Source organism: Tachypleus tridentatus, chromosome 11 (genome assembly GCF_004210375.1).
Source record: "Tachypleus tridentatus isolate NWPU-2018 chromosome 11, ASM421037v1, whole genome shotgun sequence".
Taxonomy (NCBI): Eukaryota; Metazoa; Arthropoda; class Merostomata; order Xiphosura; family Limulidae; genus Tachypleus; species Tachypleus tridentatus.
The window spans coordinates 61447724-61467435 of NC_134835.1; the positions used below are offsets into that span (position 1 = coordinate 61447724).

Consider the following 19712-nt stretch of genomic DNA (forward strand, 5'->3'; position numbering starts at 1 on the left):
GTTCAGCAAGAGAAGGAGAGTATGAAATGCTGCATATGAGATGTTCCACAGCTCTCATCTAATCTGGAAAAGGTTAGGCTTCACTGATAAGTGAGATGAAAAAAAAACAACCAATATGAACTAAGTATTGTGTAGGTATTAGAAAAAACTTTTCCACTTTAACAAACCAACCAAACCTTGCAACTACTTGAAGAATAAAGTTAGCATGTAGGGCAGTGTTTTCTGTGAAGAAGCAGGGAGAAGTCAGTAATCCATATAATGATGCAAAAGATGATCTCTGGAATAAAGCAGATGAGCAAAAGCTTGGAGTGTTCTATAAAATAGGAGAACAGTCAATGAGTCAAGGCAAGTCTGAACAGAAGTGCCAGAAACTGAAACACACACCCTTGATAAACAAAATAAAGATACTGCCTGGATGCAGAAGAGATGGGGCTATGCATCCAACACATTGACCTTCATCATCCACAAACCTGGAATGAAAGTCCAATGAAGAACTATGTGTGATTTCATTGTGAATATAGAAATAAACAGGAAGTGGCTCAGAGACAATAAACTGATTAGCAGTCACCAATATCCCATCTTTTCGGGAACACCAAACAGACAAGAATGAAAACATGGATGAGAAGACCCTTCTTTTTTGATGGCACCCTTGTGAAGTAAGTTCTGAACTACCTCTGAAAGATACTGGCAAGAAACAGGATTCTGAAAAGTGAAGGAGATGGAACTGTGAGACAATGAGAAAGATGAATCAAAGTCAAAGACAAGACCTTATGAAATTACTTTTAGAATCTGTGAATCTTCAGCAAAGGACCTCCAAACTTGAGCAAAGAGAAAAAGTCTGGCTCCCACCAGCCTTGACATGAAAACATAATAACCAACACCGGATATCCAGAAAATGATTCCTAACAAGATACTGACAGGAAACTTTCAAAGTCTGAGAAGCCAGAACTAGTAAAGGATTGGGAGGGTGAGAAACAGGGGAGGGAAAATGCTGGTAGGGTAATCAACTGACCAAAGATGACAGACACATATACAGATGGACTGACTAAGCCCTCATCTCCAATGAGCCATGGATAACCCCAAACACCTTTTGATGCACCTTTTTAGGTGTAATGAGCAAATCACACAAGGTGGAAGATAAACAACTCTAGATAAAATGGCATCTATACCTAGAAGATCTCAATAACAGAGCAACCATGTCTGTAATGCAAGGACTAAGAAGGAAAAGAGTGCTTTGGCAGCAAGAAGGATATTCCAAGAAACCCTATAGGAATTAAAGAACAGCCTCAAATAGAAGAAGGACAGATAACAAATGGAGAAGGGTGGTCAGGGCAAAATGAATATGAAAAAAACTATGTTTGGAAAGAATAACCAAAGTTTTGGGGTCCACTCCACACAAACAAATGAGCAATTCCAAATGTTGCAGATTTAGATAAGAAAGGTGGGAAAGATGATAATCAAAAGCATGATCATTCATAGTACTTGGGGGTAGAGGCACAGTTACCCCCAAATGCAGCTGCTCCCAAAAATAACTTAACTTGCATGAACCCTAATATCCAGGAAAAGAAGAAACATTAAATATTGGTTCAAAGGCTTATCTCCTAGAAAAGCAGGAGGGGAACCACAAGAAACAGGAGGTAAGGAGAAACCACTAACCAATTCCACAAAAAAGTGAAGGAGGTTTGAGCAACTTCTCCCAAATGACATGCAAGTGAGAGGCATATTCAGGAAAGGAAAAAGTTGTCCAAAACCTCTTCCATCCTTTACACCAAACACTGATCAGGTATTATAGGATCATCATCAGTGTGTTATGATTGTTGCATAAAATTGGCCAATTTTTGACACACAAGTTGCCATCACTTCATAGACCAGTAATCATGCTCCTGACACCATGGATGTGGTTGATGAAACCACTGCAGCAGCAACAGCAGTTGTAGTTATAACCACTTGAAACTGCAAATACATAACTTATGAAAGTGAAGTAGGAGAGAAAAGAAAAAAAAAATTGTCTTAATTCTACGAGAAGAACAAAAATGGGAAACCACAAGTGTTACTGATATAGAAAAGAAGTCTGAAAAATGAAAAAGTAAAAATTTTTGCATGTGTAATTCAAAACATGTCTACACAAAAAGATTGTCAACTGAGAAGTAGATACCAACTGCAAGATTTGAATGGATGCCAGTTACAATGAGGGTAGTACCATATCCCCAACGGTGGAGGGTTGCTGCTTAATCATTTGCATGTTAGTATGCAGATATTTCACGTTAACAAATATGAGGGTAAGTGAGAGTATCAAAGACAGCAATGAGCAACACCTGTGCTGATAGAGGGCAGTAAAACCTAAGAAAAGCTTTTTTTGAGAAGATATTGCATCTGAATATCTTTTTACCTTCAGCTTGAAATATCATATTTAAATATTGTAAAATTTAAATCCACTAATCTGGCAAATTTTTGAAATATTATGCTGGTTATGGTTTATAATATTGCTAACAGTGAGAATAATACACTGGTGAATCAACATATTTGAAACATTACAAGTTTATGATGTTGCAAAGCCATAATTAGAATAGTATACTGAATTAGTTATATTATTTACTAACCTATATGCTATGTAGTTAGCTTACTGATATCAGAAGTTAAAGATAATCACATTTTCTGAGATTATTGACTTGTTACTCTAGCACAAAAAATGTTATTAAACTTACAATTACAATGCCATTCAAATAATTTTCTTAAAATCTTTTACCACTGGAAAACCATGAATATTTGAGATGTGCAAAGAAATCATATCTTATTATTTTTAACCCTTAATGTACCTACGTCTGGTCTTCGAAGTGGGGCTTTGAACACAGCAGAATTCCGACTTTCTGGAGGTCTTGGAGGCTGGGCTGGATGGTGATTTCTAGGAGGTGTAGCTGGTTTTCGCTCCTTTTCTCTTTTTTCTTCTTCAACTGGAATAGGTGGGAGAGGTTTACTTGGTGGTAGTGGATCTGGTACAACTAAAAACAAGAGTGCTGTTTTAAGTTATGAATAATAAAATAAATATCCCAATATTTTTATTTTTTTCTTGACCTTAAAGTTCATTTCTTAATAAAAGCCTATATTTACAAGCTTAGAAATATCCATTTGCCCTACAATAATAAAGAGAAAATTAAAAAATACCTGAAGCTCTTTACTGCTTGCTATACACACAAACCTCCCTTTTCCTCACTATAAATATAGATTATTTCTGCTTACTTGCTCATCTTCCACTTGGTGTACAGTGAGACTTTTATCTTACTTCTAAACAGAGGCAGATAAACCCAAAGAAATGTTGGGAAATTTCCTCTTGGCTGTGGCAGGACAAAAGTTATCGTAGAATGGTTATGGATTTTCACAATGATTATTTACTAATAACATCCCTGTGAGCCTTGTCACTTAGACGTTCTTTATTTTTAGGCTTATCACATGTCCCAATTTTAGTTGGTGTCCTGACAATTACTTTAAATAATTCACAATGTCTAATTTTGTTTGGTCCGACTCAACAAGACTATAAATTTGCACTATAAACACATCTTTTTTGCCTTATGTTTTCCTTTTAAAATGAAAAGACTGGCTGCATTATATATGTCTGAAAGTTTAACACATAACAAATCTTTATTGTACTTTTACAAAGACCTGTTATGGTTCTGCATGTACTGATTACAAACAAACAATATAGGAATTAAACTTTGGAAGTATACTGTTGTTTCTAAAAGTGCATGGTTAAGTCTACCAAATGTAGGCAAGACAAAGAAAAATAATCCCATGGCTTAGTTATTTATCACTGGTGAATCAAATAACTGCTTCTAAATTTGACCAGTTTGTTTTCAACACAATAAATAGCTTCTGAATTTAACCAGTTTGTTTTCAACACAATAAACAACTTCTGAATTTTACAGATTTGTTTTCAGTCTAATAATAACTTTTATTGTGCTAACTATTTGCCAATCACATTGGTGAAGCAGTTATGAATGCCAATGAAATATACTAGATTGAAGTACACGATCAAATATTAGAGAAGTCATTAGAGTACAAGTTCTCCTTTCGACCCTTATGGTGCACTATGCACTGATCCAATAAAAACATGTCTGTATCCCATGAACTGTCCTAAATGTTTTTACAGGATATCAGAGTGATGCATTATATACAACAAAGCACGTTAAGGTTTGTACCTGACGTAAATTACTTCTCATGTCATCAGTTACACAAATGACTTGTAAAAGAGCCTTTTCAAAAATGAAATACACAGGCTTTTATGTTAATGGCAATAAAATAGAAAATTACAGTAAATCTCAAAAACAACAAAATTATGAATATAGCAGACAATGTAAACTACTAATTTATATTTATATTTAATAGAACAATATTTTTACTTTGGCATTGATAGGCATTCACATCATAACAATTACTCAAATAAACTACTCTTAACTCTATTTTGCAGGTTCATGTATCCTTAATCATATAAAGTTTCTATATTTTTCTTTTCGACAATAACTGATCACTGATGTATTGAAAACACAAAATTAGTATTATTATACATTACAACATTTTTATTATGTATGTTTTTTGGTATGAAAGTAATCATCTGTGTTTGGTAGGATAGACAAAACCTATTTTTAGCAATTCCATTTAAGCAGGAAACTGCTATTTCAAACAATATTTAAAATGCATTTAGAAAAGATTGGTCATTGGATATTCCCAATCTTTTGTACTAACCATTTCTCAGGACAGTTTTCTATTCTCCCCAGGCCTCCATCATAATGCCTGTCTCCCCATCTTGCTACATATTTTTCTGTTTGTTATACCCACAAAATTTCCTTTTGCAAGAATTATACAGCAAAATTTCCTTCTACTTATAATATACTAAAATTACCTGTAATTTTATTTTCAAAGCTTCCTTTGTTTCCAATGCCTAAAGTTCTATTATGTTTGATATGAATATAAAGAACTACTCTGCTTACTGTACAAAGCTTCCTTCTGTTTAATATACACAAAAACATTATATAGCTTTCTTCTGCTTACTATACCCAAAAACATCATAAAACTTCCTTCTGCTTATTATACACAAAGTCCCCTGCTGGCACAGTGGTAAGTCTACAGATTTACAACACTAAAATCAGGGTTTTGGTTCCCCTTGATGGACTCAGCAGATAGCCCGATGTGGCTTTGCTATAAAAACACACATACTATACACTAAAGCATCATAAAGCTTCCTTTTGCTTGCTATACACAAATACATCATAATGTTTCTTTCTGCTTAGTGTAAACGAAAACATCATAAAGCTTCCTTTTGCTAACTATACTCAAATACATCATGTTTCTTTCTGTCTACTATACACAAATACATCTAAAACTTCCTTCAGCTTGAATTATACACCAATACACTATAAAATGTTTTTGCCCTTTTTCTATGAATAAAGCTTCTTTCTATTTACCACAGTTCTGCTTTTTATACATCAAAATTTCTGTGCATTTACTAAACAGCTAAAGCTTCCCTCAGAAATCCATATTTGTGAATTTCATTTAAGACTTTTAAAAACCAACAATCCCTGTGTAATAACCAAATACATTACAATTCTGACAGAGAATCTATTAAAAGTGTACTTGTAGAGTTTGACAAAAATACTATAAATATATGTAAAGTATGTTTTTGTAATGATGTAATGGTTTTATCTCAAGTTTCTCACCAATCAGCCTTTGAGGAGGTACTGGAGGCCTTCCAAGAGGTCCTGGTGTCTCAAGTGGACCCCCCAAAGAAGGTAGAATACTAGAGCCTGATCTTTCACCAGGAGGTAATGTGTGACCTTCCTGAAGTTGCTGAAAGTTCCTTCTCAAGGTTGAATCACGTTGAATAGGGTTAACTGAACTGGAAAAAAGGAGGTACTATTTAATACTTCAAGAAATATTTTGTGCAATTAATTAAAACATTTCATCTTATTCCACTATTTTCCTACATATTACATTTTAAGGTCACACTAGCACAATTTGTTGAAAATAAAAAATAGCCATGGGTGAGCTTGAGCCTCAAATCTCAAATTTCATTGCAAGCACAAACGTAAACACAACAGAAATAGCTGATACACTGTAAATATTCAAGGAAAATTAATACTAAGTCTTATTGATTGATTGATTGATTGATTTAGTGTTTTATGGCACAAAGCAGCGAGGCTATCTGCGCCAGACATTCGATAAAAATGTAAAAAAAAAAAAAAATAAATGTAGTAATAGACATAAATGGAAATGAAGGTAAAACAAAAAAGTATAAAACCAATGTTGACACCTAGTCTACAATGTTAAGATAGAAGGCAGAGTATAAGAAGTTGTAAAATATTTACTCTAGCAAAATGGTAATGATCATAACCCGCCAGGAAGACTAACAGGTAAGTTCAAGAACCACCATCAATCACCTGAAGTTGGCCTTTCCAGTCCTGGTTCCGGTTATGTGTCATAGCAACCAGTATCAAAATGTAAAAGAATAAAAGTTTTAAAAGACACTCTGCAAAATCGTAATAATGAGTAGCCAAATGTCCAGTAAAAAGATAAAAGTCAAGTAAATGGAGTAAAATTTGTAAAAGTAATTGAAGATAAAAGCAAAACGGCAATTAAAACAGAAAATGGCGTAAAAACCAATGTTGACATCCAGTCAACAAAGTTGCAAAGAACTACCTGTAGCAGAATGGTAATGATCATAACCCGCCAGGAAGACTAACAGGTAAGTATAAAAACCACCGTCAGTCACCTGAAGTTGGTCTTTCCAGTCCTGGTTCCGGGTTATGAGTCAATATGGCCAGTACTAAAAGTTAAGTAGTAAAAGTGTGAAATGATATGCAGCAAAAGTATAATAACAACTCGCCAGGACGACTAACGAGTAGTTCAAACGGATAGTTCAAACAGTAGCGTTAGTCACTTGAAGTTGGCCTTTCCAGTCCTGGTGTCGAGTTATTTAATGTTCTAGCCATTGTCCAATGTCAAATTGAAGGAGAGAGATTAAAACTGTAAAAAAGGAACCACAATTAAAAAGGTATAATGAATAAATATGCAACACTTAAATGAGATTAAAAAGATTAATGGCCATTAAAAAATTAAAAACATTATCAAGGTGGACAGAGTCACCATCACCAATAACTCTGTCCAATGTTACAGACTGACCCTGGGAAAAAATATGTTTAAAATATTGCCGTCGTTGAGAATTGTAACGATGGAAAGAAAGTAAAACGTGGCTGATAGTGATTTGAGTGTTACACAAACTACACATTGGTGCATCAGTTCCAGATAAAAGAAAACGATGAATTAAAAAACTGTGACCAATGCGTAGCCTAGTGAGAACAACTTCCTCCTTCCGAACATTACGGAAGCTAGATGACCAAAGTCCAATTTTGGGTTTGATTTGAAAAAGTTTGTTGTCACGTTGCTCACTCCAAGTGGACTGCCAGCTGGCACGGAGCCGAGCCTTGAAGACAACACCATAGTCCATGTACGGAATAGGCATAGGAGAGATGGTGCTGAAGCAGACATATTTAGCTGCCATGTCTGCAAGCTCGTTCCCGCGAATACCAACATCGCCTGGTATCCAGAAAAACTGGATTGAAGTAGCTGCTAATGAGAAATGGGCCAGTCGGTTTTGAATATCAGCAAGAATAGGATGTGAGCTAACGTGTAGCGATTCCAAGGCAAGTATAGAACTAAGCGAATCAGTATAAATAGTGCAGTTGGAGTACTGCTCAGCTGCAATATGATCCAGGGCAAGAGATATGGCATACAGTTCAGCAGTGAACACAGAAGCTGTAGAAGGGATTCTGCGTGCAACTACTGACCCATAGCAAACCATAGCAGAGCCCACTGAATTACCTGATTTGGAACCATCTGTATAAATGGGAACTGAATGATTGTTTGAAAGATATTCATTGAATAAAAGACGGTACTTCCAATCTGGAGTATCTGCCTTTTTTAGATGACTGAAAGAAAGGTCACATTTGGGGCTGTAATAAGCCATGGTGGGATGGGCCAACCTGTGGAATCTGCAATGTTATCCAAGGACAGACCCAATTCATCCAATTGCGCCCGGATGAGAAGGCCAAACGGAGCAATGACAGATCGTCTGTTCTGAAAAAGTACTGCCCACCGAGGAAGGAAAACACATTTCCAGGTGGGATGCTTTGGTAAGGAATGAAGTTTCGAAGTATATTGTAAAGATAGTTAAAAACGGCAAAGGTGTAGAGAAGGTTCATGAGATTCAATGTATATACTTTGAACTGGAGAGGTACGGAAAGCCCCAGTGCAGAGTCGAAGTCCTTGGTGATGAATGGGGTCCAGCATCTTTAAGGCCGAGGGTCTGGCAGAGCCATAGACCATTGATCCATAATCGAGTTTCGATCTAATAAGAGCACAATATACCTTTAACATTGAACAGCGATCTGCCCCCCAACTGGTAGAAGAGAGAACACGGAGGATGTTCAGTGCTCTTGTGCATTTGACCCGAAGTTGCTTTAAGTGTGGTATAAAGGTCAGTTTACAATCAAAGATAAGCCCCAAGAACTTGGTCTCCGGGACCACTGGCAGCAAAACTTCACCGATATGAAGTTCAGGATCAGGGTGAATACCCCCGTCGACGGCAAAAGTGCATGCATACAGTTTTGGAGAGAGAGAAATTAAAGCCGTTCACCAGAGTCCACTTCCGTACACAATTGAGGGCGGTTTGTAGTTGCCGCTCAATATATCTCATGTTTGAAGACTGACATGAGATGTGAAAATCGTCGACATACAGCCCATTCGCAACAGTGAGAGGGAGTTGTTCAGTGATGGCATTTATCTTTATACTGAAGAGTGTAACACTCAATACACAGCCTTGAGGGACTCCAAGTTCCTGTACAAAAGAATGGGAAAGTGTCGAACCCACACGAACTTGGAATCTCCTGTCCATTAAAAAATTTTTAATAAACATGGGTAGATGGCCACGTAAACCATATGTATGGAGGTCTCGCAAAACGCCATACCTCCATGTTGTGTCGTAAGCCTTCTCTATGTCAAAGAATATTGATACAAGATGTTGGCGGTTGAGAAAGGCTTCTCTGATAGATGTTTCAAGACGAATTAGGTGGTCTGTGATGGAGTGCTGTCGACGGAACCCACACTAGGTGGGCAAGAGGAGGTTGTTTGATTCAAGGAACCAAACAAGACGAGCATTAACCATCCTTTCTAATGTCTTACAGAGACAGCTCGTCAAAGAAATTGGACGGTAGTTTGAAGGAATCTTGGGATCTTTCCCTGGCTTAGAGAAAGGTAAAATAATAGCCTGGCACCAGGCATCAGGAAAAACATTCTCCTGCCAGATCTGGTTGAAAACAATCAGAAGGACATCAAGAGAAGCAGGAGATAGATGGTGCAGCATGTCATAATGAATATCATCAGGTCCAACAGACGTACTGGCAGACCGATGAAGGACCATTTTTAGTTCCACCAGGGTAAAGGGACAATTATAGTCATAGAAACAGTTAGTTCGAAAGGAAAAAAGTGATCGCTCTGCCCGAGTCTTGATGGCCAGGAAGGTGGAGGAACAAGCAGAAGTGCTAGATACCCAGCAAAAGCTTTCACCTAGAGTGTTAGCGATGTTCCGAACATCAGTCACCTCCTGACCATCAGAGAGTAAAATCGAGAGGGGGACAGAATTGTAGTGCCCATTAACCTTTCGAATCCTGTCCCATATGATCTTGGAACTGGTGGTAGAAGATATGCTGGTTGTGAACTTAATCCAAGATTCCTTCTGGCTTTGACGTCTTACCCACCTAGCATGTGCACGGGCCCGTTGGAAAGCAACCCGGTTTGAAAGTGTGGGATATCTACGAAAGGTATCCCAGGCCCGCTTTTGAGCCTTCCGTGCTAAGTGGCAACCAGGATTCCATCACAGACAACGATATCATGGAAAACGTGTCAAGGTTTTAGGAATACACTGAGTAGCTGCACGTGTAATACAGTCAGTTACCGCTGCTACACAGTCGTCTATTGATGGCTGATTTATGATGGCAGGATCAAGTTCTGCGAGAGCAGTGAAAGTGGACCAGTCTGCCTGATCCAGCTTCCACCGGGGCACGCGGGTAGGGTGGCATCGACCACGGCCAGTCTCTCTCAAAAGGATCGAAAAATGATCACTGCCTAGTGGATTACTGTCAACCCTCCATGAAAAATGGGAGAATAATGAAGGGGAGCAAACTGAGAGATCAATAGCAGTAAAGGACTAACTAAGTGCATGAAAGTAAGTGGAAGAACCAATATTGAAAACAGAAAGATTGTGATCAGAGAGCATCCGCTCTACAGATCGGCCCCTCCCATCAATAATAGCACTTCCCCAGAGGGAATGATGTCCATTAAAATCCCCTAGGATTAAAAATGGAGATGGCAATTGTTCAAGGAGAGCATCAAGATCTGATTGATCATATGTCTCTCCAGGGGACAGGTACAGAGAACAAACAGTGATGGTATGACCCAAGGAAACACGAATGGCTACAGCCTCCAAGGGTGTGTTGAGTGACAAAGACAGGGTGGGCACGTGTTGATCAACCAACAGAGCCACCCCTCCATGTACTCGACCATCACACAACCTGTCATTTCTGTACAGAGAAAACTGCCGAATGGAGACAGTATCAGCAGTTTTGAGAAATGTTTCTTGTAAAGAAAGACAAACAGGATGGTAGGAAGCAATCAGCGATTTGATATCATCCAGATTAGAACGTAAACCTCGACAGTTCCATTGTATCAAGGTGGCCATTTTTAAGAACAGGTAGGTGAAGTGGCTGGAGAACCCTTCGGTTTACGACCACGTCTTTTTTCTTTACTGTCTTTAGTCGGAGGAGGTTTATCAACCTCCATGGATCCTGCTCTGGGTCGGGTGGGCAGGTTTTTGTTATTGGAAGGGGAATCCAGTGACTGAGGATGCGAACGAATAATTGTTTTGTCTCTTGTGGTGGGAGAAAAAAATGTATCAGAAGAAATGCCTGTATTTGAAACTGAAGGACGTGGATCTTGAGGTTTGTTGGAAGGCATGGGAGGAATAGAGATGGGTGTGGAAATCGATTCATCAACCTTTTTAACCACGGAGGTCAAAAAGCTTTTCATTTGTTTTGAAAACGATTCTCTTGGAGGCACAGAGAGATCTGTCTGCACTCCCACTGTAGTTGTGGAATGAAGTGCAGCAGCATATGTCCGAGATGGAGTTGTGGACAGAAATTTCCGAGCCTCAGGATAACTAATGTTATGTGTCGTTTTCAAACACTGCACCTCTTTTTCCTTCAACCATTTTGGGTAAGAATGAAAGTAAGAGGGGTGAGAACCATTGCAGTTTACGCAATGTGGGTTCATGTCACAGTCATAGGCATCGTGGTCCTTGCCTCCACAAAGAGCACATGTCAGGGAACCATGACAAGATGTCTTTGAGTGGCCGAATCTCTGACATTGGAAACATCAAAGAGGGTTTGGTATGTATGGCCGAACCCTGCAAATGAGATAACCTGCCTTGATGGTGGCAGGTGCACGTGGTGAAGTAAATGTTAAAACGAGGGTATTTGTTGGCAGTGTAACTCCATCTTTGCGAGTGGAGATGCGCCTCACTGCAGAAACTCCTTGAGTGGAGAGACCAGCGAGAATCTCTGACTCAGGAACGTTCTTCAAATCCCTTTCAACAATAACTCCTCGTGAAGAATTCAAGGTAGCATGGGGTGTAACCTCAATAGGTATATCCCCAATTGCCTTTGAATTCAAGAGGAGTTCACTGTGTTGGGATGTGGATGTTTCAACCAATATGTCACCAGATCGAAGTTTCTTTACTGACTTTGGAGAGCCAGCAAGTCCCTCTAGTCCCTTTTGAATAAAAAAAGGGGACATTTGCCCTAAAGGTTTTTCCGAAAGAGAATGTAATATAAGAAAATGAGTTACGTGTGTTACTGATGTTGAAGATTGCTGTTCTGAGTATTCAAGACGTGGTCGCTAACCCATTGACTGTTTTTTTACAATTTTATTTAAATTTTTTAGAGGATCCATAGGAAAAGGAAAAAATTACGGTACCCACTGACCCCACCCACCATGGAGCCCTACAAGGGAACGCACTACAAAGTCATGCAAGGACAATGCAGCAATGCCAGGGTTTCGTGAGCACTATACCCAAACACCAGCATCAGGCACAATGTCCACAACACCCGTTGAGAACTTCCAACACTGGTACTTGGTTGACTCTAGCCCAAGTAGACCAGCCGATTGACCCAAAGGGGGGCCACCCAAAGGCCGGCCGTTTACAGGAATTCAAGGCCAAAGTGGTGTGTTAGGGTTGGACCCCTCAACCATTAGGATCCTCTCCTCCCCTTCACGGGTCGCCACGCACGGCAAACACGTGGGTGGATGTTTAGATCCCAGAGAAGGTAACCAGATAGAACAGAACCTTCCCTGGGAGGTCCCCTCACCACGTACAGGAATCCACACCGAGGGGACTAAGTCTTATTAGTGAAGTCAATTTTAGTAAAATCCTAGTATTAATATTGCAAGATTTTATAATGCACATTACCCAACTTTATTTGTGGTGTATTTGACAAAGCAATACTTCATGTGAACCACATAATCATTGAATAACATAAGCTGCAAAACAGATAATTTTACAAACATTTTGGTAAATCAGTTGTTTAGCCACAAACAATTTTAATGTTCATAGAGCAATTTTAAGGTTTTGTTAAAAGTGGCTTTATGAGGGTTTATTGATGTTGTTAACTACTGCTGCCAATTCAACAGCAGCATGTTTACACAACTTGCTAACACTACTAATGTAGTGAGTAAAAGTCCAAAATAGCATTGCTTTCAGTGTCTGCATGCAGTAAAAATTACTTCTATTGGATATAACCACAGAAAAACAAGATTATACTATAAGTCAATTAAATGTTATATCTTGAGATGTATCATTCTGAAAAATTCAGATTGAAAAGTATATTTGTATCACCTAGGCTCTCCTGTAGGTGGTGTGTCTTCCTCCTCTCCTTCACTACCACTATACCGATATACATCCTGAGGTTCTCCTAGTACAAAATATAGTATAAAATTCTTAGCACTAATAATCATAAAGTTGGGAACAATTTCAAATTCCATGCAAGTTGATTTGCTGATGTTTTCTGATCTTTTGAAAATTTATTTAAAAATCATAACAAAGGCTTATAAAACTGAAAAACTAAATAATCAAAAGATCTGTTATTTAACTAAAAAAATCAATATTATAATTCTTCACGAGCATTAATTTCATAAATATATAATCTATAAAAAAAAGTACAACAAAAGTATTGTTTATGGTTTACCTTACTTATTTTTTTCAGTCAAAAATCTTGTTTGTTATTCTTATATAAAATGTTCTTCCCTCCCAACCTTCAAGAAACTGACAGTTTCATTTTTGATAGTGCAAACATTTGTACACTTCACATTTAGCTTCAAAGATATATGATTAGCTAAAACCAGCTTTATATTAAAACATAATTAGCCTCTCTGTGTTAAGAAGAAACACTCTATCAGTTTTACTGGCATAAAGATGGTTATAATAATTTAATTATACTGATATATTATAAAAGAAACGTACATATCTTGTAAACCTATTAGAATCTTTCAGTTAATATGTACTTTTTTTCAAATTGAACAAATTGAAATGTGACAGGCTGATAAAAATTGTCATAAATATAACTTATAACACTTTGATAAAAGATTTTCATGTAATAAATACTATAAATTAAAACTGAAATACAATAAACAATAAAACCTGTCATGGCAGTTTATACAATCCCAGTTTTATAATTTGAGGTGATACTTCATAACAGAACACTACTTACAGTTATGAAGACATGTATCTTTTACAATGTGAAAGTAACCATTATGAGTAAACAAAGTGTTTTCTAAAAGTTCCCATTTTCATTGTATTGCATCCATTTAATAGTAAATGTAATTGCAAATAAATGTTTACTGTCTTAATGGAAAGTTTGCATTTGAGCAAAATTGTGAACAAATGGCACTTTTTGTAAAGTCACCAGCTGATTGTAAAAATGACTTAAGTCTAAAAGTGTAACAGCACTTTTTTCTTTTACAATAAATCTGAATGATTATAAGCTTTGCAAGTATAAACTCAATGATATCTACCCATATTCTTTCGTTAAAATTTAAGTGAAAGGTTTACTACCAACTGTTAAAAATTTAATGCAAATTTGCCTTTGCACTTACATGCTTTTGTATATGAACCTTTTGCTATTACTGTGAGTTAAAAAACAAATTTTTTAACATTATTTAAAAATAACCTTCCATAAAAAATTATAATTTTGTGTTTTTTAAGATATCAATTTAATTATGGTTCTGTTATTGAATTAAAGAATTAATAAATAAGCAGAATAAATTATTAAGGACTTTCTGTTCAAATTTACTCTTAGACTAATTATATCTCCTCTTCTGCAGTTACTAATTATTGAAATCATAAGATTTACCAGTCATTGCTAGAATTCACCATTATCATCCTTTTAAAAATGCAAGTCCAGACGAACAAAGTAAAACTGTAGTAACATGAAACTTTATCTTTCCTATGTCACATCAGTTTTATTATTTTAAACATTAAAATCTGCATATTAAAATAACAACTGTTTTATTAAAATCTTGTGTTAGTCAAAACATGAATTAGTGATCATTATTTTCTTACAACAGTAAGAAGTATCTTGTAAGCAAGTTTCATGATAGTGAAGGTGCAACCTCGTATTTCCATATTACCTTTCTTGTGTTTCTGGTACCTATCAATGTGGTCTTTTAGCTGGATGCGCACTTGTCTCTCTGTTGGTTGATCCCTGATGAAGGGATGTTTTAATAGTTGGTCTGTGTATGGTCTCTGTTGGTAGTCCTTCACAAGTAATGTCTCAATAAAACTTTGAAATTTCTTTGACCATTTTTTAGACTTCAAGCGTGGAGGTGGGTTACGTGGAATTAAAAATAACGCTCGCATTGGATGCATGTCACACAAGGCTACAACAAGAAAACAATGTATATCAATATATATATTGTACATTTATGAATATTTTGTACATATATATAGACAAACTACTCAAAACATAGGATAAACTATGTATTTTTTGTAAATAAATCTTACTTTAAAATCCATATGTTTTCAATAAAAACACTCCCTTCACACTACAATTTAAATCAAGATTGATTTAAAGATTAAAAAGAGCACAGCTTTTGTGCTTTTATTACTTACGTGGCTGAGCTTCTGCCATTTCAAGAGCAGTGATTCCTAAAGACCAGAGGTCACTCTAAAGTTAAGAAACACATTTCAATTTAATGATAAAAGACTGCAAGATAACTGCTTTTCATTTTTATTTTTGTTTAGCATGAACAAACTTAAACATAATCATTTTCACTTTAAAAAAACTTGTATTCAATACTTGGAGAATGAAAAGAAAGTTAACTTTTGCACTCATGATAGATCTGAAATTTACCATTTTACACAAAAAAAAAACAACTGAAAAGAAAATGACAAACATTTATTAGACATTATTAAGTTTTCCAAAACATTTTTTTCAAATATTAGAAGTTTATTATTGGATTTTATATATTCTCTTTATATTACCATATTACTTTGAATTTAAGATGCACCTTTGTCACATTTCTCCAAACTAACAATTTGGGTGCATCTTAAATTTGAAGCAACATTTTTCACTTTTTGAAAGTCTTGAAAACATCATTTTCCTCGAATAACAAAGATTTTCGAAAAAATCCTGCATTAACAAAACAATTGGATTATATTTTAAAATGGACTTAGTTTAGAGAGAAGAAAAAAAGGTGTACAAAATGTCAAATTTGCAGTTGTCAGCACCTCTAGCAGTGTAGTTGGATATCACCGTCCTGTCTTTGCCTGACTTTCCTGTTGTTCAGACGTTACATTATTGTATTTTTCATTTTTATTACATTTTATAAACATGGAAAAATATTTTACCTATAATGTTGAATTCAAAAGAAAAGTTATTTTGTGCACTGAACAGAATAGGATTGTGCATCCAGTGAAAAGTATTTAGTGAGTAAGGCAAATATATGTTGTTGACACGATATTAAAACCAAGTTGTTTTCTTACAAGAAAAGTACAAAGTCATTTTCTGGTTTAAGAAAAGGAAGACATTGTGAAACTAATGCTGCCACTTTAACATATTTCAGAAAGTTATGAAATAAAGGGCTGCCTATACGTAGCCACAGCTACCTCAGTTTAATTATTTGAATCTAAATCCTAACATTATCTGAGTTTTATGCCCTTCCAAATGAATTCAGTTTGATCCAGATTGGGGAACAATCTGGAAACCCAATCACATGCATGTTCATCCCCATAGACAATTAGTTCTTTCATAAACAGTACTCAAATATATGAAATTTTATATTTACCCTTGATATAATGCATGCATTTGTATATTTGAGTGTTTTGTTATATTGCCTTCATACATGTTATATGTTTTCACAAATTTGTTACGTTATAATGATGCCATTATTGTCAATCAAGCACGTAAGAATACCGACTAAGAATAACTATAAATAGATTTACTCTGTTGTTAGCGTGGTCACAACCATGTGGGATTTCTTATAATAAACACTGGAGGCTTTGGAGTTTGAATTAAAGACTCCTCATATACCTGCTGGTCAAACGAGGTATTGATTTGTTTATCTTTTGGAAACTTTCAAAGATTGTCTTGATTTTGATAACGTAAGAGTCAGGATGTTAAAGATATTTTGTATAGGTCTTAATTCATTGTTTCTATCTTGCCACAATCCCATGTTGAATTGATAAGTCTGTTGAGCTGTAATTTTGTGCTTGTACCAGTAACAATATGGCTTTGTGTACAGTTATCTTTTATGGGCCTGTAATTCAAACATATGTGTGTATTTGCTTGTATAAACTTTGGCAATGTTGCTAAACTTGTTAATTCTTGATTGTTACACTTTCACAGTGTGGATGGTATGAATGTAGTTTGTACATTAAATTCCATTTAAACATCAGTGATCATCATGTGGGTTCATATGGGGCAACACTATAGCGAGAGAAGTCTTAAATGTTAAAAGCAAAAGAATGTGCAGAAAATAGTATTTCTTTCAATAGTTGTGGTTGGTGTGAGAAAATTTATGAAAAGAGAAGTTTTATCATTATGCAAAGGACAGCAATTAGTCAAAAATTGCCATCAGATTTTGAAGATGCAAATGATGGAATGCAAGATCACATTCTTTGGGACAATACTGAATCAAGCAATGAAGATGCTTCAACTTCAGAATATTGTTATATTCAGAAAGAAACACTGGAATAGCATTCTGATTAAGTAAAGAAAGCAGAAGAAACATTACTTTAATGAACATTTTTAAATTCCTGTATATTTCATGTATTTTTTATTATATTTCATTTTGAATACATTACTAACATTTGTGATTCGTTAATAAACTTTTTTACTTCTTTCTAATTATCATCTAAATTTAGTTTTTCCTGAAAATACTTTTTTAAAAATGGGGTATGTCTTAAATGCAAAGTAATATGGTATTTAAAAGTATAACTATTTGCTTCCACTATTTCTTACAGTACTCTACTTAAATAAAACTCACTCGGTTGTCATATGTCGCATCAGGGTTTTCATCACAAGCTATTACCTCTGGTGCCATCCTAAAGGAAAAAAAAGAAAGAAGTATAACCTTGAAAATGATGTACATGGTACATCAAAACTAGCCAGGCAATAAACTGTACATTTCTCTGAACAAAATTTTAATTAATCTGTATATTTTACTGAATTTCTTCTAAATAACGTTATTTGTCTTAATATAATTTGTATTAGCACAAAGTAAGTTATAACATGATTTAAACGTTCTCTATTTCTGTGAGTCAGTGTCTATTTAGAATTAGGAAAATTAAAAACAAAGAGTTATTATTTCAATAAAGCTACATAATTATTTATATCTTTACTTTTAAAAAATAATAAATGTAGTGAAACAATATTCTCATCAAATTTTTCAAAATGTTTAATTACATTAAAATGTACCACTAAAGTTCTTTTAGACATAAGACTCATGATTTTTTAAACTAAGCATAAAGCATACTTTGTTGTTTGAGTTACCAAGTATCAGACAAATAGAGAAAAACATTATTTGGATGAACGATAAAAAAACAAGACTTTATAAACTCCAGCAATTAGCTAATCAATAATATTTTTAATTTTCAAACTTAAAGTTTCAACTGTATTTAAATATGATGGGCTTAATTAGGCATTACTGAATTTCAATAGTTTGTTTAGCCCTATCTCTAATGATCTTCTAAGATCACAGATCAAAGGCCATCTTATTGTGTATGTAGACTCTCACTGAAAATGCTAATGAACTATTATTTTATGAATAAGTTTATTATCGCATTTTAGTATTATACATTATTAGATTTCTTACTTTAAATGTAAGTATTAAAAAACACACCTAAATATCAATTTTTGTGTGTCACATGGTATGTTGAGTGCAGCATTGGCTCATATTAAATGATTGTGATGTCAAAATACAATATCTTTAGTTTCTTTTGAATTAGGAACTCAAATTACAAATGGTGACAAGATAAAATATAAAACAGAACTTCCTATCTTTTTTTATTTGCTGAGATATTGCTATATGTACCAAATCAAACTCGGTGACCCCACCCACATCTTACAATTTTTGAAAAGACACACTTACGTACACTTACTTCTGTCTATGACATATGAATAATCAGTTGAAATCTCAGAATGTCCCCTGGTGGCTTTCTCAGTGTAACTGAATTATTTAGCCACCAAATTCATTCTTTTAAAGCTTTGATTTGAAAAAGTAAAGTGAAACTTTAGTGAGCTCAAATTTTCATACTTTTCGAGACCCAAGTTACTAAGCCTGATGAATTATAGTTCAATTCTATGGTATTTATACAGTAATTTGTGATTTTTGGTTATTTCAAAATGTACATATATATTTAAAAACTTTAAAAAAATTATTTTGTTTCATATACTCTATGTGCAAATTTTCATGAGGCTTAGCAACCTCCAACAAGCAGCAAACTAGTACAAATTTCATAACTAGAAGGTATAATTGTTTGCTATACTTATTTATTTACTCTTCTATGTTTCTAGAAAAATAACTTTAATAACTGATTTGCAAATAGTAATAATGTATGTACCTACACAATGTATTATAACTAAAATTTGATTATATTTTACAAGTCCACTAAAACACAGCCAAGATAGATCACTTTGTAAAAGTCAGTTTTATATTCTTGGATAGAGTAACATGAGAGCACATTAAGCTATGTCACTGCAAATTCAGTAATGTTAGCAAGGCATAGTTAAAAGGTCAATATAATAAAAGTAATAAATATATATACATGTACAATTTTATGACATTTAAGCCATTTAGACTAAAAACTCATGTTCTTGAGTTATAATATGTAGTTATTCTAGAACAAAAAAAATGAATTTATATATTTATTTCCTAATTTTTTATTGAAGTTAAAGTCAGTTAAATTGAACCAAACCATATAAAAATTCAGTAATGAATATATCAGATATTTTTTCTTTAAAAGAAATCTGATAATATTCTGGACATTATAAAAATTTTGCATGTGAAATTTGAAAATGTTCTGATGTATAAAAGTGATTTGAATCTTAAAATCAAAA

At 34.9% G+C, this 19712-nt stretch overlaps 1 protein-coding gene across 4 annotated transcripts in view; it reads right to left on the reverse strand.

The window, feature by feature from the left end:
- Positions 1-19712, reverse strand: part of LOC143232276 (serine/threonine-protein kinase mig-15-like) — a 117046-nt gene that overhangs the window by 47899 nt on the left and 49435 nt on the right. For all 4 annotated transcript variants that reach the window (XR_013017473.1, XM_076467470.1, XM_076467469.1 and 1 more), the window contains exons 10-15: positions 17641-17698; positions 15266-15320; positions 14785-15033; positions 12995-13070; positions 5709-5887; positions 2821-2999 (exon numbers count right to left, since the gene is read on the reverse strand). Coding sequence is in view for 3 of the 4 variants with exons in the window: in XM_076467470.1 (XP_076323585.1) it covers positions 2821-2999; positions 5709-5887; positions 12995-13070; positions 14785-15033; positions 15266-15320; positions 17641-17698 (796 nt within the window). In the remaining variant the exon portion in view is untranslated. The remainder of the gene's footprint in view (positions 1-2820; positions 3000-5708; positions 5888-12994; positions 13071-14784; positions 15034-15265; positions 15321-17640; positions 17699-19712) is intronic.